The 21,540-nt window shown below is 44.0% G+C and overlaps 1 protein-coding gene across 1 annotated transcript in view; it reads right to left on the bottom strand.

Moving 5' to 3' along the window:
• SLC9A3 (solute carrier family 9 member A3) overlaps positions 1–21,540 on the bottom strand; it is a 67,346-nt gene that overhangs the window by 18,612 nt on the left and 27,194 nt on the right. The window contains exons 2-8 of the mRNA XM_034759391.1: positions 18,528–18,830; positions 11,782–11,942; positions 10,092–10,170; positions 6,490–6,667; positions 5,269–5,489; positions 2,564–2,766; positions 1,867–1,956 (exon numbers count right to left, since the gene is read on the bottom strand). Of these exons, the coding sequence (XP_034615282.1) occupies positions 1,867–1,956; positions 2,564–2,766; positions 5,269–5,489; positions 6,490–6,667; positions 10,092–10,170; positions 11,782–11,942; positions 18,528–18,830 (1,235 nt within the window). The remainder of the gene's footprint in view (positions 1–1,866; positions 1,957–2,563; positions 2,767–5,268; positions 5,490–6,489; positions 6,668–10,091; positions 10,171–11,781; positions 11,943–18,527; positions 18,831–21,540) is intronic.

Here is a 21,540-nt window from a genome sequence, read left to right on the forward strand (position 1 = left end):
TCCTTATTTACACCGGTATAACTCCACTCTGTGGAATTACTCTCACTCAGATTTACCCCAGTGTAACTGAGAGCAGAATTTGACTTTACTCTTTCAATCTTTACTCTGAAAAGCTGACTGGTTTATCGGAAATCTACAGCATGACAGGTTTAGATTAGTGCACACTGTGACTGGTGCACTTGATCAGCATTACTACTGAATATAATATATGCATGATGCTCAGTATCACCTCACCAGATATATACAGCAGAGAGTTAGGGATGTACAGAATAAGGTATGATAAGTCAGGTACCTCGTTACCATTGGTTGGGAATGTATACTACACTATCTTGAGGGTGGTGCATTGAGTGCCCTTCCTAGGAGCTCCTGGAGGCATTGTGCTTCCCTGAGACAAAATCCCTACTGGAACTCACACTGTAGTGGAGCAGCATTGCACTGCATCTAAAGAAGGGCTATGGCTAATGCCATAACGTAGCCCTCAACTTGTTACTCACACACCAAAGGTACTTCACAAATACACAGCTGGAAAATATTATTTTATGTGTCGGGAAACTCTGAAAGAACAAAATATATTGGGTACTTCTAGGTGTTTTGTATTCTTTTCCTTCTTTGCCTTTGTTATGAGTGTTTTGTAAGCTTTCCTCTCATCTCTCTTGAAGACAAACACCATCTCAGCTGACAAGCAAGAGTGTGCTCAACATCAGATGTATTCAGCAGCATTAGAACTGGAGTCCACTGAAACTTAAGGATCCAGCAGGGGGCCACAGTGGTATACGCAGGACCAGACTAAGATTTCCAAAGAGGCAAAGGTGGATGGGACTCACCTGTCAGACTTGGCACTCTGTCTAAATGGAAAAATTTAAGGCCACATCAGGAGTTCTTGTTTTCACTAAATTTTTCAGACACAGGTAAGTACTGAGTTTGTGAGTTGAACTGTTAACATGCTTAATTGGTTACCTTTCCCTCGTGTATAACTTATCCACTGTTGCAATGAAAAATTGTTGCGAGTTACTAATTCACACTAGGTAACTTCTAGTTTTAAAACTATCAGAACGATGTAGACTTGACAGCATTCATTATTGGGTTCAATACCAGGGTAACTGGGTGACATTTATGGCCTGTGATATACAGGTCAGATTAGATGATCTAATGGTTCCTTCTGATCTTGAGCGCTATGAAAATATTCAGTACAGGAAGGAGTTATGTAAAAAGTGTATTAGGACCTTCTCCTAAAGGTGAATTTCAAGAGATCTGAAGGTGAAGAGTCTTTAAAATTCTAGGACTGCAAAGGTGCAAGACATATGGGGAGTGAACAGCATTCAGTCTTGATTAGAAACCTGTCTGTGCTAATTTGTAAATTAGCACTTACACTGGACTATACACTACTGTTTATGTAATATGCAAGTTATATGTTCTCATAATTGCTTACCCGGTAATTGTCCCTTAAACAGATAAACCAATATTAAGAGTTTAAGTTTTGTCTTTACAGTAAACTTATTTTCATATGCTTCAATCCACCTGCCCAAAATCAAGCCCCTATGTCCCAACCACTAATTCTTCCAGATGAAGGATAATGGGCACCATTGCCCCACAAGGCTGAGCAGGTTGTCTCCCATCCCCAGAGGGCTTAGGAAGTAAAAAACATAGCCAGTTGGGCATCCCGCCGAGCAATGCGAAGAGTGACCAGGAAACAACTGGGCAAGCCGGTTCATTATTTATAGAGCTGATAGAAATTATTTTGATCTTGAAATTAGTTTTTGTCAAAAGGGGAACTCGTTTCATGAAATTTCTTTCCTGGTTTTTGATCAGCTCTAGTCATTTCTATTGCAATCACAACCCCTCATGATATTGCTATTAAAATCTTACTCTGCCATGGAGTTTCTCATTCAGTTTGGGCTCTCTGTGCTCACTTCTCTTCACTTTTAGCCACTGTACCAAAGGCTTGATTGTCAAACCCTAGATAACAAGACATTAATAAAAATTTTAAAATCATCTTACAAAGAATATAAATCTACTCTCAATCTGTTCTGAAATGCTGACACGTTAAGAACATTATAATCTATCTGAGCCAGATCCTTAGCTGGTGTCAATCACTTTAGTTCCACTTAAGTAAATGTTGATTTATTTATCCAAAAATTGTGATTTCATGTAGAATTATGTTTTTCCTATTCCTTTTTTATACCTTTTAAAAACATGCGTCAGAGTGCGTATGGTAAAGCAGTTTAATATTTGTAATTACCAGTAAAAAGACTGTTTCCCTTGGTTATTCAACTGAGGGGAAGGATACCCATTCAAATATTAACCTGAGCGCTATTAATACACTGCAGTTGTTAAGGCTGAACATTTTTTAGCACACAGCAAATTGTATTTTGTCCCCTGTGGTGCCACGTGAAAACATAAAATGGGATCTTTGCTACTAAAATTACAAAGCCAATTATGTTTTTGGCTCACTGAAACAGTACCTCACCTGCAGCTGAGAACTGCTTTAAATGGAGGGGCACGTCCATACCTTTTGGACCTCCTCCTCCTCTTTTTAAGAAGCAGAATCAATTAATTCAATTACCTGGAATATAACGGTAAAGAACACAACGATAATAGTTGTGCTGACAAATAGGTTTTTCTCTTTCACTTTTTTCTCATCCAGAAGTGCAACTAGAGCAAAAGCAACAGCTCCCCGTAGTCCACCATATGACATTACCACTTGGTCTATTATTTCCAGCTGGACCACTCTGTAGTGGTTTAGAACCCATGTCTGTATCACTACACCTATAAAAACAAAAGTCACAGGCTCACTGAAGTGTAACAGAAATGGATTAACCATCTTCCTTTAAAAACAAACTCTCTGTTACATTTATTACTCTCTTCCGTTCAGTAGGTTCTAAGGTCCTGCATCCTTGTGACCATCCCCCTCGCTTCCAACCAAAGGAAATGGATGCAGCTCTCTCTCCATCAATCAGCATCCCTGCTCTGAGTGTTGGCCAGACGGGTTAATTCAGGAGTGATATCCCTACAGTGTGGGAACACTGGGTGAAATTCTGGCCCCACTGGGTATAGGGTGACCAGATGTCCCGATTTTATAGGGACAGTCCCGATATTTGGGGCTTTTTTCTTATATGGGCACCTATCACCCCGCACCCCCTGTCCCGATATTTCACCCTTTCTATCCAGTCACCCTAACTGGGTATGTCACAGCATACACAGCAAAGAAAAACCCGCAGCTGACTCGAGCTCACAGGGCTCGGGCTGCGGGGCTGTTTCATTGCTGTGTAGACTTCAGGGCTCTGGCTGGAGCCTGAGTTCTGGGACCCTCCCACCCCTCCCATAACCATTGAAACTCCCAGTGACTTCAGTGGGGCCAAGATTTCAACCTATATCTCTTCAGGTCACCACTGCCACAATCCATAAGGACCCCATTTCACACCCCTTGATGGCAATCCAATGCACTACTATTATATCATCAGGCTGGCCTCCTGGGTGGTGCTACTTGAAACGTAACAGAGGAAGAAGAGTAGAGCAGAATTTCCAGTGCAGTAAGAAATGATTTATGACATTTTACTCTGTTATTTTCAAGAAGACAGTGATGTTATAATGGTGTTGATTTCGGGAGGCAATGTGATACTATTAACATGTCATACTGCAGATTTTTTGACTGCATACCATTGTGTCTCGGGGGCTAAACTGTGGCATTACACCAGCACTCTACATTGGGGTCCTTGTAGAGATGTATCCCTCTGCAAGAGCTTGGGGGGGACTTGCAGATCAAGAAGGTGCAATGCCTCATGGAGCTTCCAGCTGTGCAGAGGAAGTGAGTGCTGCATCATCCCATACAGGGGTGCACTCACTGTGTGCTCCCTTCTGTGGTAGGGCAGCAGACGAAGGCATCCCTCCCCTTCTGTGCACTTCTCCCCAGGAGTAGTCCCTGTGCTCAGGAGTGCAGATTGTGACCCATGCCTGGTGGTGGGAGGGATCTTTGTAAAGAAATTCAGGTCACCACTGCAGTTCCTCCAGGAGAACATGAGCTGTAATTATGTAAGGCCTGACATCACCATATCTCCAGTGTTTTTAATCAACCATCTAGTTTAATTATTTCACTGACACTTACTGTCATTGTTGATATTTTTAAATTTTATTTTGGCTATTGATGATGACTCTTACTGAGAGCCCCTGTGTATATTCCACCAATACAGCAACACCATTAGTTACCCAGGATTACGTCAAAAATGCTAACAGCCAAGGATGTAACGGTTTATTGAAGCGGCACACAACCCCGGTGGTTGCTGGGAGAGGTAGTTAATTAGACTATATCAATTTGCTATGCAGAATGCTATCTGGAAGGACATAGGGTTAGACCCTCCACTCATGAACCAGGAGGCTTCAACCAAAAAGGCAAGAGCAGCCATCTAACTATAGGGTTTTATTTGTATTTTCTTTGAACTCAGGTATTGGAGCCTTCTCGAGCCAAGTTTTGTTTAATTCTTTTCTGGGTGTCTGTATGCAAATGTGTGTACATTCCGCTCAGGGGTGCTTTAGCATACTACATGGGTGTCTTTTTTTGCCACTTAACAAAGCAATGGTTAAATAGTACAGACTTGAATATAAGCTACACCCTAGTAAATTCATATTCATCATTTGGAATTTGACATATTTGAAAGTGAATCATTTATATAGTGCCAATAAAATGACAGCTAATCCCTGCTACTTTGCAGTACACCAAATGGGTGCAGTAGCACTGCCTCTCATTCTTTGTTTCTCACCAGCCATTGGAAATCACTTGTACCGTATACCAGTGAATATGAGCTATAATTGTGTTGGGCGTTACATCACCATGTCTCAAGCTTGAAGCCAAGCATAAAATTAGCTTAATATAATCTCTTAATTATAGAATTAAAAGAGCTAAGGGAAGAGGGAGGAGTAAAGAGATGGTTGACAAAAAGTGCAAGTCTTTTGTTTAGGTAGAAGTTCTAAGCATAAAGTCCGTTCGATCTACAGATTTGCCAGTGCCAGCAAAATCCAGGAAATTAGTCCTTGGGTGACTCAGGTGTGCTACCTGACACAGCTTATTAAAACTGTCTATGATTTCAGCAAATGATGAAGCTTACTATAGAATCTATTCTCCTACCCACCATTAGTAGTAATAACTTCAACTGAGATTACTGAGAACTAGGGGTGCATATCAAACAGCACAAGCCCCTAAATGCCATGATCCCGTATAGCATGAAAATACGTTTTGCATCAACACTGCAAAAATTGAATGACAGTTTTTCTTACCAATGACTCTGTACACTGAGATGAAGACCAAAGTCAATAGTATAAAAGCTGTGTTCCATGTCCAGATGTCTGGATTTACAGCTGAAATTCCCAGGAACATGAATATAATAGTCTCAGATCCACTTGCCAACATTTTCATGGTATACCTCACGGTGGTAGAAGACTGATCACAAATATTAGCCTTGACATATTTTTGACAGCAGACACCACAGAAAGTTATCCTGAAAAGAAACCCATCATTTCTTTGAATAATAATATTTGTTGCAACATATTTCTCTCTCTACTTTAGTTGCCAGACAGGGAAAAAAAGCTTCCAATTGTATTCTTGAAATAAATAAATGCATCTAAATGAATACTGTAGAGTTTGAACTATGAAGGAAAATATACCACAAACACCCACCCCCTAAGATAATGTTTAATTAGATCATAAAAAACTCCAGCTTCCTCTGCCTTTCAACTTTCCAGACTATTTCACAGTCAATACTTTAAAGCTTACATTAGATATAAACCTAAGTTGACATTTGCAGTAGGTTTTTCAGATCTTGAAAATACTGGTTATGGTGTTGCTCTGGTTGAGAGCCTGTGAAACAGTAGAGGCTAATAACAACTGAAAGTGAGTAGGCAAAACTGAGATGGACGGTGTGCTTAGAACCAACATACAGCAGAGGGGAAAGATCACACTGGGATTCAGTACAGGGCAGGCAAATTTACTCTGCCTATCCTGACACCTAGTTAGCTGATTGCCGGGGAATTGGCCATATGGAGAAAGTTTAAAAGAATAGTATAAAATTTGGCAGTTTAAAATCTGTAAGTGGAGAGCGCAGCATGTCAGAGCAATACTCTCCTTTGTCTCATGCTTGAGAAAATGTTTGTGTTAATCACAAATTCTGTGGCAGAATGAAAATTTGAATTTCTATGCAGTTATGATCAAAGCACTAGCATTCATATATGGGACCAACAAATAAGTACCCAAATAATTCTACAATAAGGACCCTCATGCTGCAAAGCGGACCCTTGAAACCTCACTCCTTTTCAAGCCTGTATTTTAGATCTGTAATCCATTGCTCACTTATGTTCATGATTTTAAGAACAGGTCCTTGTATTTTTATGTGTAGTATTCTCTAGTTTTCCTCTGTGCTTTAAATCTAACATTTCATTGGCTTTAAAAACCACACTCCATCTCCAGCACTGCCAGAGAGAACAATAAAATAAAAGACTTACGCAAGGATGGCAGAAAGAGAAAGCATTTCTGCTGTGAGGTAGGACAGGTATGAGATCACAAACACAAATCCAGGTTCAATGATTCTGACATGCTTGGTGAAGCGAGTGACCAGCGAGAGCAGGAACGCAAAGACAATGCCAACAAATGTTCCACCCAGGCTCACCACAAAGAAAGACACTGAAACAAGGAAATGCAAATTATACTGATTTAAAAAGAAAATCAATACCTTCTAACTGGCTTAATTATTACTGGCTCTCCTATCAAATGGTTAACGATGTTGGGGGATTGGTACTAGAACCCCATCTTTCTGAGACATAATTCAGCTGCCTAAAAAAAATCCCTAAACACATATTTATCACTTTTGAATGCTTTGTATGTATATGGAATTCTCAACGTTTTCAAGGAAACACAGGGTTTTATTGTTAGAGGTCACCACAGTGAGATTGCTCAAAATCCAAGAGTTTTCCCCAAACAAATTTCCCCCTTACGCCATAAAGACAAATTTTCTCCAGACCACATACAAAATTATATGCCTGGGTCACCATTAACACAGTGGTACATAAAATGATACAGTGTTTCCCTATGCTTAGAATGTGAAAGAACTGCAACATCTTAGACAACATTGCTTGGTAACCATTGTCAAATCCTGATTACTTAAAACAGATGGGGAATATATATCTATATAACCCTTTAACTACAATACTGCGGCTACAAAGGCCATCCTACTAGAGCAGGGGTCGGCAACCTATGGCATGCACGCCAAAGACAGCATGCAAGCCGATTTTTAATGGCACACTGCTGCCTGCCGGAGCAGCATGTCATTAAAAATCCTGGCCAGCCCAGCCCGGCCCGCTCTTCTCCACCCGCCACGGGGGGCAGGGGGCAGAAGCATAAGCGTGCGCATGGGGTGTGCCCAGGCACACCCTAATGCAGGGCTGGGCAAATGGCCCCATTCTTCCAGCGCAGCAAGCTGCGGGGTCCACGCTCCCGAGCTGGAGTGGCGGGCCGAGCGCAGCATGCCGCCGGCTCCTCCCCCACCTTCCCCCCTCCCCTGGAGCCATGCCGCCGCGTGTGCAGCGCTCTGAGGGGCGGGGCTGCCCACTCCTGCGGGGCAGCATGCCTGGCTGTGCGCGGAGCAGAACATGCTGCTAGGAGCCTCATGGTAAGGGGGCCAGGGCCGGGTGGGGGGTTGGATAAGGGGTGGGAGCAGTCAGGGAACAGGGAGCAGGGGGGGTTGGATAGGGGGTGGGATCCCGGGCAGGGTGATTAGGGGCGGGGGTCTCTGGAGGGGGCAGTCAGGAAGCAGAGGGGGTTGGATGGGGCCTGGGAGTCCCAGGGTCTGCAGAGAAGACGCGGGGGCAGGGCCTTGGGGAAGGGGGGCTGGGTGGAATAGGGGCACACACACCCCAGTCCCCTGCCATGACTCCCCCTCACAAACATCCAGCCCTCTGCCCTGAGCCCTGACCCCCCCGCACATACACCCAGCCCTTTGCCCTGACCCCCGCCACACACACACACACCCAACCCTCTGCCTTGAGCTCCGCAGCCCCGCACACCCCCCAGGCCCATGCCCTGTGCCCTGTGCCCCGCACATCCCCCAGACCCCTGCCCTGTACCCCCCTCATACACACCCAGCCCTCTGCTTGACTCCTTCACCCCCGCCCCCATGACCCCAGCCCTGACTCTGGCACCCCCACACATACCCAGTCCTCCCTGCCCTGACACCTGCACCCCCCTCACATGCCACCAGCCCTCTGCCCTGACTCTTGCACCCCCCCACATACCTAGCCCCCCCACACCCCATACACCCCCCCACATCCTGACTCTTGCACCCCCCACATCTCCACCCCTACCCTGAGCACCAAATGGGAACTCCTGCACACACACACCCCATATTCCCACCTTCACCCCTCGCACCAAATGGGAGCTGCCCAGGTAAGTGCCCCACACCCTAACCTCCTGCCCCAACCCCGAGCCCCCTCCCTCATTTTAGCTCCTGGCCAGACCCTTCACCCCCAGCCCTGTGCTCAGTGCACTCCCACCCTCAGCTCAGTGCAGAGAGAGGAAGAGAATGGGACAGAACGAAGGAGAAGGTAGGTACCCACTGTATGTGGGCAGGGCCGGGACCCCAGACCGGCAACAGGCCAAGCGGGTCTGGCAGCCGGGATCCCGGCTGGCAGGAGCCGGCAGATGGAACCCCTGAGCAGCAGTGGGCTGAGCCGCTCAGCCCGCTGCTGGTCTGAGGTTCTGACTGCCAGACCCTTGCCAGCCGGGGTCCCGGCCGCAGGCCCCGCTCAGCCCGCTGCCGGCCTAGGTGAACAGAACCCCAGACCAGCAGGGGGCTGAGTGGGCCAGCTGCGTAAGATCAACATTTTAATTTAATTTTAAATTAAGCTTCTTAAACATTTTGAAAACCTTGTTTACTTTACAATACAACACTAGTTTAGTTATATAATATATAGACTTATAGAGAGAGACCTTCTAAAAAACATTAAAATGTATTACCGGCACGCGAAACCTTAAATTAAAGTGAATAAATGAAGACTCGGCACACCACTTCTGAAAGGTTGACAACCCCATACTAGAGGAAAGGAGTGGGTTAGAGCCAGGGCTGTCCCTAACCATTTGGGTGCCCGCTGGGGGGCTGCATAGGGCCCCAGGCCTCCCCCCGCAGGGTCTGGGAGACAGAAGCTGTGGGAGCCACTTTTGGGGGGCCCACAGGCCCAGAGTGGCCCGGGGGATTAGTGGGGGGCTGGGAGCAGCCCACTCCGCATCCCTCACCCCGGCCCCAGCTGTGTCGCTTGGGGGAAGGGTCTTGGGGAAAGGGATCCCCCACCACTCACTGGCAGCGGCGGGAAGCAGAGCAGCCTGGCTCCAGCCCTCTCTACTCCACCAGCTCCCAGCCATGGTGCTCTGATTCCCGCTGCCGGTGAGAGCCGGGGGCAGTCCTTTCCCCAACCCGAGCGACATGGCTGGGGCCAGGGCAAGGGAAGCGGGGTGGGCTGGGACCGCCTCTCTCCACTTCCTGCTGCCAGTGAGTGCGGGGAGCGATCCTTCCCCAAACCTCCGCACTCACCGGCAGTGGGAAGCAGAGTGCCGCGGCTGGGAGCTGGCAGAGTGGAGTGGGCTGGGGCTGGGTTGCTCCACTTCCTGCCGCTGCCGGTGAGTGCAGGGTCGCTGGGGGAAGAGGTGGAATGGGGGTGGGCCGGGGGAGGTTAAGGAGGAAGGGCAGTTAAAGTGCTAGGGCTGCCCCCACTTGCCCTGAGGGAAGTGGCCAACACAGACTGTAGTTTGCCCCAGAGCAGGGGACTAGACTGGTGACTGCAGCAGGCCACCAAGGTGAGTGGCTGGACTATAGACTGCCGGTTCCCCCAAAAGCGGGAGAGACAGTGGAGCGGGGCACAGCGAGTGAGACAGCACCGGAGGAGGGTGCCCTGTGGAAGGACTTTAGCTAATTCCAGAACGGCCAGCAGGAGGTGCTGCAGTGGTGGGTCCCACACTGCTACAAAAGGCCATAGGCTGATGACAGGGTTACAATGATTTATTGTTGCAATCCTGCAGACTTTTATCAACGATTAATGTATAATTAAATTCTACGCACCAATGCCTTTTACGCAGTCCACCCCAGTCACGTTATCAGCTCCCATTGCAACGAAAGAGTCGAACACATTGTACAGCACCTAAAAAGAAAAGTAGCTTCTCTTAGCATTTGCTCCTGAATCAAGCCAATTCAAATCATCACATGTATGGGTCTGGTAAATCCTGAAATTTTGTTAGACTGAGGTAAAAAAAAATCCATTTATTTTGAAGCAGCAAACTGTTTAGAGAATACATAATCAAATAGCAAGAGACCAAGATATGATAAAAATGAAATCTGTAGAATATATCTATCAGAAAAACTGGCTGTTTTGTCTGCCAGTGTGTCCAAGGGTCTTCCATAGAGCCTATCACTGTAGCAGCAAAGTGATTGATGGAAGTTTTTTTAAAGAAGGCATGGATAGTAAAGAAAGATGAAGAAAAGTGAGAATCATGATAAATGGATGATAATTAAAATTTTAGCACAGAGGGTGATTTGTGGGTTAAAAAAAATATTTTAGGTTTTCAGCATCCAAAAGGGAGTGGATAGGCAAAATAAAGCACCAAGAAATTAAAAGCAAAATAATTTGATTATCAAATCATCTCTTCGATATAGTGTTTATTTAATTAAAATGTACCCTGGAGCAAAGAGGAGAATTCTACTTTGGTAAGCACCAAATGGGTCTCCGGGCAAAAATTAAACACCGTGCTTTGGAAATTGAGGATAATATTTGGGGAATTATGATAACACTTTCATTGCTACAGGAACAGGGCTAGTGAGGAGATGTTATAGAAATAACTTGAGTTAGCTAGGCTGTATTATAAGTCTCTTATTCCTCTACATTGTAGTCTTCAGAGATATTTACAGATATCCAACTGCTGACCACAGTATTGCAACCCCAAGTATTCAAAAATCATGAGATTTTTAAAAACAATGCATTTTAAGTTCTGTTTATATGCTTTTTGGTTTCTGGGGCTTTACAAAGCACTGGGGTGACATTTTAAAACTTTTCCCTGAAACTATCAGGTCGAGAAACATTTTAAAAAATGAAAGTTGAGATTCCTTTGGGAGTCTCTGGATTCCCAGAGCTGAGGCTTTCAGAAAAATACCCCACATTGCAAGACTTGCAATAAAATCAGAAGCGCTGGTAACACTGCAACTTTTGTCATCTGATAAATGAATGTCACTGAGAAGCAACATTGTCAGTAATGACCGTGGAAGCAATCAGATAAATAGTGATGAAAGTTGGAAAGGCCAAGATGACATAAACAAAGAAGGTATGTGAGAGGTGTACATAGATTAAGAGCATATGCAAAATTGGACAAAATGAATACAAGCAGTTCAAAGAACTAGCAAAGGATATCCCAAAATTTCGGGAAATAAATTTAGTAAAACATGATAGTCATGATGACTAGAAATGGCAAATAAAGTATTTGTACCAGAAACCTCATTTTAAGAGTTATATTTATCCAACCAGGGAATAGGAACATACTATGCGACCTGCATGCCCTCTTCACATTCAGAAGAAGTAATTCACATTACTTGCAACAAAATGTCTGCAAACAAGGAAGACAAACTAGTAGAACTTGTGTGTGGTAGCTGACACATGAGCAGATAGACACAGACAATACGCTACTTTATTCCGTGGGGGATATATTAGTTCAGAATAAACCCTCCAGAATTGGGGTGATTCTTGGATATGAAATCCTCTTACCACAGTTACAGCATCGTTCAGCAGAGATTCTCCAAAAACGATAATAAACAGAACTTCATTGACATGAACTTCTTCAAACACAGCCAGTACAGCCACAGGGTCCACTGCAGCTATCAGGCTGCCAAACAGAAGGAAGTCCAGCAGCCCAATGTCGAGCTGGCCTAGGAAAACAAAACAAAAACTTACAGATATGTAAAACCACCAGCAAGATGAATCTCCTTATGGTCCTGAAGCAACCAGCCCCAAATTAGTAGCACACTCTTTACATTACAGGCCAAATTCTGCTCTCACTTACTTAGAATCTGTTCAAGGGAGTTACACCTATGTAATTAAGTGCAGAATCTGTCCTCAAAGCACATTTCTGGACTCCTTATTCAGACAAAACTCCCACTGAAGCAAAAGTGAATTTTGTGTGAGTAAGCAGCCCACGGTTGGGCACCCTCAAGAAAATTGATTATGGTATCAGACTAACTCAACATTTATTTCAGTATTTTTGTTCTCATCTAGGAGATTAACTTCATTTAGTTCTTCTATAAAAGCACTTTAATTTCATGCTGAACAAAGGTTCCAGATTGATAGCCCTGGAAGCAGATAGCCTCTGAGTGTATCCACAGTACAGGGAACAGTAATGCAAGCATCTCAAATGGGAAGGTCGTCAGAATATAGGAGATCCTTAGAAATTACAAATACATGCATTTTAAAATGAAATGTTTAAAAATAATTTCCTCCTTCACTTACTTGCCAAGCTGTGAGTCCACAGTTTTATTGATGATGTCACTAGCACTTCATCCATGCAGGGAGCCAAGACATGTTTGATGACTCACTGTTTAAAAAGCCAAGTCGCCTGCTAGCCTAGAGAGACTGGAAATGTTGCCCAGGCAGGTGGACTGACAAGCAATTGGTTCCTTCCCTGCAGAGCAAGGAAGACCAAAGGAGCAGAGCAACCCTGGTCCTTCATAGGAGGTAAGGAGGTGGCCAAGAAGCAGAGGAGCCCCCTGAAGTGCTCCTCTTTCTCAAGAGGGGAGGGAGAGGCAGAGTGTGGAGTGGCAGAGCCAACTGCTCTTTGCAGATGGCAGGAGAGGAGCAGGAAAAAAGTGTGGCACATGCACTTTTCCTTAAAGAGGAAGGGAGAGGTGCAGAGAAGCTGACATTCCTACTAAGGGTCTCCTGGCACATCCCAGAACCCTGCAGCTCCAGAGAAGATGTACAAATGGGTATGGAGTCCCATTCATTTATCTGGGGCTCAGAATTCATTAATGGGCAGAGGAAGGCACCTGAATTAATTAATGGGAGTCGGGCAGGGGGCAGCATTTATTAACTACAGGGAGTTCAAACTTCGTGAAGGATGGGGGAAGTAGAGCAGAGCCCAGAATCCATTTATCAAAAGGGATGGTGGAGAGCCCCATTTTATTAATTGGTGTATGTGTGCACCAGAAGTTATTTGCTTGGGTGAGGGGGACAGAACTAACGTATTGATTTGGGAGTAATAGTTTGGTAATGAACATTGAAGAGCTGTGGCCTTGGTGTGGCATTGTTTGTAGCATGGCAGTATGGGCACACTTCCCCCAGGCTCATAGGCTCTCTCCTTCTGGTGAGTATGTGTGGAGGTAACTTTTCAAGTCCAGAGTACTTAGGGATTGGCAGGTAAGTGAACGAGGAACTGACTTTCAAATGTTTGTTTAAAATGCATGGAGCTATTCACCCAGGAGAAAGATCCAAAATTGGAGGCTGGGTAGAGGACCAGACACAACCCACCCCCATCTGGCAGCAGTAAATAAGATGGGAGAGGAATAGACACCATCTCTCCGTCCCATCACCAACAAGCAGGATAATATCATTTTCTGTAAAGCTGACAAGGATTACAGGAACAGAGACATTCCTGGTTTTCAGAAGCACATAGTTACTCTATTTATTTATAAAACGGAGACAGTCATCTTCATTCACATTTATACAGAGTGGCGGTGAGCAAGGGCGGGGGGCAGGTCACAGTCAGGTGGGGGGGAGGGGGCTTGAGTGATTGGGAAGCAGGGTGGCATCAGTGGCAAAATATTTTCAGGCCTGGCAGAAAATTCTGAAGCTGGCCCTGCACCTGACTCCAAATAAAGATTCCGTAACATTCTTACCCTCCTTGCTGTGTTTAAGGAAGAGATAGTTCAATGGCAATAACTATGGATATCATGACACTGTAAGACAAATGCCTTTAAAATGAATTGGCTCACCTACATCTCTTATCTGTTTTATATGTTACCAATTATGATTGCTGCTACATTCTTTAAGAACTTCCAAAAGCTAGTGAGCAAATACTGATGGGAAGGTTAGGGTACATCTATAAATATTACAAAATAGTGTCAAGAGAGGTGGGATTGCTAAACCTGAGTTTTACTTAGGCTATTAAACCTACCACCCATACCCTCTAATGCAATGCGCTGCCCCTAAAAAATTATAGAACAATTTTCACTCTGGAAGTCACCTGGAAACTAAGACCTTGTCTACATTGCTAAACTTCATAACTGGAATTCATTAAGTGGGAATTCACTGTCCGTGTAGTTCCACCAGTAATAGCAACAGTGGGAGTGCTAGTTTTATGATTGGGGGGGGGAAACAGTCAGCATGACTTGGGATTGGTTTTCCTTTTTTCCCTTGTGAATGTGGAAGGGTGACAGTGAGCACTAGTTTAACATTTAAGTTATGTTTCTTCCAAATATACTTTTAAAGTAGCATTTCCTTTTCATTATTATTATTATTTTGATCTTCTTGCCTGTTCTATACTTTTCTTCTGCAAATTGTACAAGTTCTAACTAAGGACACTGAATATCATATTTAACAGGTATTTCCACTCATTTAAATTGAAATCTATGTAATCCAGTTTAGGTGAACTGCTCTCAGAGTGAGGAATAGATCAGAGTTAATCAATTACTAGTTCCATCTGTCAATGGAGTTGGAAGAAACATATAATCTGTTTGTTGCTTTCATCACAACTGTGTCTTCAATGGATATATATCCATACATTCAGTGATATTAAACTTTCATCTTTGTTCGCCTGAATAATAAAATTTGAAGTAAAAACAAACAAAATAACAATCCTGCAATACTCCCAGGCACCTACTCTCCAGAGGATGACATGAAAGGTAAAATCCCCAAACTGGCTCCAAGAACTAAGAAGAATCCCAGTACCCTTCCTCCCCCAGCAGCCAGAGTGGGAGAGTTGGGTTTCTCTGTAGGTACTGTACCCAGACTTCTCTCCCTTCTTATATATCAGCATGTGGCTATTAGATTTAATCCTTTGGTTAGCTGGTATCATGTAAGCTTTTCAAGTCCTACTTATCTCTGTTTGCAAGTGACATAGTTTGAATCAGGGACAAGCTTCTCTGGCCTTTTCCATAAATGCGATTAGAGCTGAAAAAGGATCTAATAGGTCATAATACATCATCCTGTCAGCTAAATATGGTGCATACAGTGTATTATCTAGTTCTTTGTGCAGTCTCCTTTTAAATGTTTTAAGCAATCAGGCTCATCCATTTACAGATGACTGTGATGCATATGCTATTGCAGGCTGTAGGAGTGTCAAACCTATTCAACAGAAGGAGTGAGTCCCATTTTTAACTGTGATTTAAGGGTTGTGGAATACATTTATGACTATACAACCTACCCTCAGTCCACAGTGGAATTCCCATTGCTGTCAATGAGAGTTTGCACAAAGATAAAGGGGAAAATATGACCTTTATATTGTAACTCGATTTTAGTTATTGAAGCTAGTTAAAATTTTGGAACATATTTGGGGGGGGGAGGGGGTTGGGAGGAAGGGTGCCGAAAATGGCCTTTTATTTAAAACAAACTTTTGTCTTAAGTGTTTTCTTTTCCCCAAAATTTTCCATATTTTTAATTGCATTTGCTGAACATTTATCCACATTTTTCATTAACAAAGTCATTTTTTATAACATTTTCAAAACAAATTTTGATTAAAAATGTCAGGACTCTTTTTATTTAACTGGTCTGTTACAAGCCCTGCAAAATGGAAATAATTTTGACATTTCAAAATGTTCAATGATTTGTAAAAAATTACTTGTTCTAGTTATCAATCGTATTTTTTATTTAGTCATCATCTTATTGTCCCATTCAGCATCACTCATTGGGAAAATATTCTGATAAGTAAGACTACAACCATTTCTGCACGTTTTTTCACTTCCTTACCCATCCTTCTTTTGCTCCCCCCCCCCCCACACACACAAATTTCTTTGGGTGTCTCTTCTGTTCTTCCCTCTGCATTTCCTTCCCTGCAGCAGCTCCCCATTCCCATCTTGGTGTGGACTTAAATCCCAACCCCTTCACCATCCCAGTACCTACAATGAGCATCAATTAAAAATTAATTATGACATTTAAAGTATCATCATTACGCTTTATAGATAGTTACACCTCATTGAGGGTAATAGAGGGCAAAAGGGTAGTTTACAGCTCTTGAGTCATTGTTTCAAACTCAGAAAGACAACCCTGCCTGGGTGATGCTCTGATCACATTGGAATCAAGCACAATCACGAGAGATTAGAAGCTTTCTTGAAAAAGAGAAAAATAAGCGATGATTCTTTAGCATGTGAACATAGGCCATACAAGACACATAAATATATTAAGTGGGCCAGATCTGACCTATGGGCCAGAGGTCTGACAACACTGCTTGATATATATTCTATTTGTAGGCCTCCAGCCACTAAAGAGTAATCCTATCACAAATAATTACAGGACTGGATCAAGTCACATTCTATCCAGTACAGGTATAAGGTATCTCACATGCTAGCCAGTATGTTACAGCCACCCCCACAGCTATCTTCATGTGCAAAAATAAACCAATTTTGTTTACATGGGAGTGTAGGTCTACTGCAAAACAAGGTAAGGCAATCTCATCCATTTAACTTCACAATAATGCCTTTTTTTAAGCAGCAGCATTAAACCTTAGCACAAACACCCAGAACAATACTAGGCAAGTGAGAAATGGTCATCAGGCTTACAAATCCTAGCAACATGGCTGCCTAGCTTTACTGTAACCTCAGAAGCCAGTGTAAGCCTGTCAGAGTGCTAATCCAAGTTTTCAATAAATACATGGAACCAGATCCTTAGAGGCAACAAATTCCTTCCTTCCAGCTCTCCTTTGCAAGGAACATCTTTTTCTCAGAGGTTGCCAATTCACCATACAGACAATGGAAGTTTTCTTGTGTTCATTTGCCCTCTGCTTATCTCTGCTTCACAAAGTTAAGGCACTGAGGTGAGCAAAAGTACATTCTTCCAAACAATCAAAACTATGAACCTGTTCTTACAGAAGGACTTTCTTGCTGCAGAAAGCTATCACTTTTGGCACTCAGACACCATAGTGATAAGCACTAGAGACACACTAGATTAAATAAAGTACTGAGAAATTAGACAAAACAGATCCTGACCAACTTTAAAAGCCTTGAAAGGTACACAGATTTCACATTTGATTAAAAATGGTAAGGCAAATTATATCTGAGCCAAATTAAAAAAACAACCCAAAATCTCAACCCAAAAGATTCAATCAATTGTGCCTATAAACTTAAAAAAAATGTAAACATCTAGCTACATAATTTGTGGTCCTACTCTGTTAGACCTCTAGGTACGATTTTCAAAGCAATGCAGGGAATGAAGCCACATGTTTTCCATTAAATTTAATGGAAAATAAGTAGCTAAATCCCAGGCACTACTTTAAAAATCAGACTCCAAAAATTACTGTTATTTCACCTGTAATGGATGGTGGGAGCAACCTTTGAGGCTATTTCTGACCCTTTATGTTTAATCATGGTCTGTTCCTTCATGGCAGATTTTTCCCTCTCTAGAATCAGAATTCACTTTAGAAGTTATTTAGTGGAGTAACAATATTGGGTCAGATTGCCTCTGTTTGCTCCTCTATGGGTGCATTCGGAAACCACCCGCACTACCCCTTTTGCACCTGAGCAGAAGGCTTCCAGAATCATGGTGCTTGAGTTCCATGAGTAATAGGTACTAGAAAGTCATAGTACAGGTAGATGTGCTACACACCCTGGAAGAGACATATCTGAACAGCAGTGCAGCCATGACTCCATTCCCCCTTGTGGTCTTCTGATTTGCTGGCGTTGAGTTGCTAGTGGTCCAAACCTGGTGCTACTACTACACCTCCCCAAAAAGATGTAACAGCTGTTGCTATGTATGCTTCTCATATCACCTCAGAGACATTACGCATTCATCAGTACTACATAGGCAGAATGCCCCTTGCAAATGCCACTTCGTATTACAGGTCTTCAATCTTACTCTAGCACGGTGGTTTTTAGCTTTAAATGTTGAAACAATGACCTATTATATAAATACACTTAGAGGGCCCTTGCTTAATTAATACTAGTGCTGAGTGGAGGACAATTCTGTTTCGCAGCAACTTTTGAGATTCGTTCTGCACTGGAACAAAAAAAACCTCTTTTGGAATATTTCTGTTAACATAGAATTGTGTCAAAACATGTGTTTTTTGGCTTGAAACTCGAGCTTTTCAGGTGTGTAGGTAAGTAGGGTGGTGTGTGTCTCCTGCAAGGTTGGAGAACCAGGTTCAAGTCCCTGCTCTGTCCACTCTGAAGTTTCATTTACCTGAAAATGTTCCAACCAGCTCTAATTAATACTTGGTGTTTTTCTGTGGGAAAGAGTTATCTGTAATGCAACACTAATGTACCAGCCAGTACCCATTTTAATTAGCAATGACTCTTGAGAATCAGACTTACCCATTATTCCACTCAGGTAAACACCATAGAGAGACATGCCTGTTGTGGCAGCATTCCATACAGTCCCGATTACAGCATACAGAAGGATGGTACCAAGATTTCCAAAAAACAATTTGTTTGGCATGAAGTATCCAGCATCTAAGACAATGGGTGGCAACAGGTAGAAGAAAAATACATTTGGTGTAAGGGTGAAGGAGGCAATGTGGTCTGCAGCCCACACGATACCGCCCAGAAAGAGGCCAAGGACAATCAGCAGAGCGCTCTCTGGAACCACGCGGGTGACTTTGTGGGACAAGTGGAAAACTGCAAAGAAAGAGAAAAAATGTGAAAGAATCAAAATGCAAACATAATTTGGTTGATATTACAGCTGTTGTTAGTAGGGCTGGTTCTAGATAAGAAAGTGTTAGATAAGAAAGGAACTGAGAAGAGAGGAGAATGAGACCAGATCTCTGAGCTAGGATGGAACAAGATAAATGGGAGATACTAGAGATGTTTGGCAATGAAGTACTGTTAAGGGAATCTCAGCAATTCATTTTTGCAGGAGTTTATGTAAACCTTTGCTTCAGTTTGGCTTAACAGTGGATGTGCACCCCTGACTCAAGGACTACTTGTGATCCTAACCCATGCTGAGTATAGCTGAGCTCATATATAGTTTTGCACTGAAAGACTGAATTTCACTTTCATCTGAAACTCAATCAAAACCACTGAGTTTCTCGTGATGTTAATATCAACCTATAACTCTGCTCAACTAGCACACAACTGGGCCCAAGATTGCTGAAAATTAGTCCAGAAAACAAACAGTCAGGACTCCATGTTTTAAGATGTATTGAAAAATCTTCCCTCATCACCTTGCAGAGGTACACAATGATTAGTGACATGATTGTAACAATGATAGCAGTCAGCCTATACCAGTGCTCCCACCATGGCTAACACCAGTGTAGATGCACTCGCACTAGTGTAGGGTTACCATATTTTAATACTCCAAAAAGAGGACACTCCACAGGGCCCCGGCCCCGCCCCAACTCCACCCCTTCCCCAAAGTCCCTGCCCCAACTCCGCCCCCTCCCCTAAACGCTCCACCCCCCTGCTCCTCCTCCTCCCCTGCTTCCTGCGAATCAAATGTTCGTGGGAAGCCTGAAACAGGCAGGCAGGCAGCAGGTAAGCTGGGGCGGTGGTGGTGGGGGGGCGCAAGGAGGCGTGGCCCAGTCCGGCCCCCCCGGCCAAGCGGCTCCCTCTGGCGGCCGCCCCGGCCAAGAGGCTCTGGCCCCGGCGTCTCTGGCCCGGCTCGGCTCGGGCCCTGGGGCGCCGGCCTGGCCGAGCAGCTCTGGCCCGCCCCAGCCCCGGCGGCTCCGGCCCCGGCCCCGGCCCTAGTGACTCCGAGCAGCGCCGGCCAGTGGCTGAGCACCCCTAGCCCCGGTCCCAGCGGCTCCAGCCTGGCTCGGCTTGGGCCCCAGTTCTGGTCGAGCGGCTCCGACCCAGCGCCGGCCAGCGGCCAAGCACCGCTGGTCCCAGCGGCTCCAGCCCCAGCGGATCAAGCCCGGACCCAAGCCCCATGACCCCTCCCTATTTTCCCGGACATATCCGGCTTTTTGGAATTTCCTCCCGGACAGGGATTTGAGGACCAAAAACCCGGACATGTCTGGGAAAATCCGGACGTATGGTAACCCTACACTAGTGTAACAATGGCAGAGGTCCCTAAAGTTTCCAGGATAGGCCTGTGAAATAGACCAAGTTGTAACATTTTGCTTCTGGCTGTGTGAATGACCCCAAACCAGGTTAAAACTGGATTAAGGTGACAACACTGGGAGGAGGAGGCAAACTGCGTTTAATAAACATTCTGAAACACAGTCAGTTTTGAGGAGCATCTGGGCCATTAATTCTACAGCTGGAAAGTACCTTCCACAACCTCAGTAATCCAATAAAGAAAACCAGTGTCCCTCCCAGTTAGCATCTTCTCTTTGTTATGAAGGCTGCACTGCCTCAGATTGTTTTGGGTCCCTGAAAACCATTGTTCTGTTTACAAACCAAGGCATTCAGGTTTTCAAAGGGTTTTTTTTTTTTTTTTTGGTGGTCATTCCCTCCATTCCTTGCATCTCCAGTCAGTAAATTATCAACCAATTTATCACATTAAGGAGAAAGGATTACAGTCTTTATCCCTGAAAATGAATTTTGCTGAGCCAGACTTACTTGTATCAGGATTCCCTTTTGCTATGTTTTCAGACAGAGACACGACTGAGAAATGCCCGGAATTAGAAGTATGGAACAAGAATTTTGAAGACGTCTGAAAACCTGATATTGTGAAGTAGCCACTGGACTTCATGCTAAATCCTCACTATGCTATAGAATTCTAACAGGTATAATTAAGGAACAGTTTCCCCCCCAATGAACAGAATGTTTTGTATCAGCTGAAACTTTCCTTTGCCTGTGGAAAGGTTTGTCTCCAATTGCGCGCAGTTTTTGCTATGAACATTGACCCCCCTCTAAACGTGCGTCCTGGTGGCACATTGCTGCAGTGCCCCATGAGCACAGCAGTGAAAGAATCGGGCTCACGGAGCCATATTTCCCTCCAGGCTCTTAAAATAGTGATTAACTACTAGCCTATACCAGACCTGATTAGATGATTAGAGAAACAGAGTTGTCCTCATGCCTCACGTCACCCTCTAAAGTTTAATCAAGAAATGTCATACTATTTTAATAGCTCGCTATCCTGAAATATGTCCCCCTAACAATGCATCTGGATCTATTGCAACTTGAATTAATGGGAATACACTCATTTCATAGGGCCAGTCTGACAGCTTTACTCACACTGAGTAGCATCTTACCCCAGAAGTAGTCCACTGAAGCCAATGGGAACACTCACTGAGTCAGGTGCTATTCACCATGAGTAAAGGTATGAGAATCTAGCTCTTAAACTGAATTAGAGATCCATGTGCTCTGACAACTAGCTTTTGTAAGCTGCAGCTCCTGTCTTTCATTCACCTATGTGGTGAACTCCCAGCCAACAATTCTGGAC

Source organism: Trachemys scripta, chromosome 2 (genome assembly GCF_013100865.1).
Source record: "Trachemys scripta elegans isolate TJP31775 chromosome 2, CAS_Tse_1.0, whole genome shotgun sequence".
In the NCBI taxonomy this organism is placed as follows: Eukaryota; Metazoa; Chordata; order Testudines; family Emydidae; genus Trachemys; species Trachemys scripta.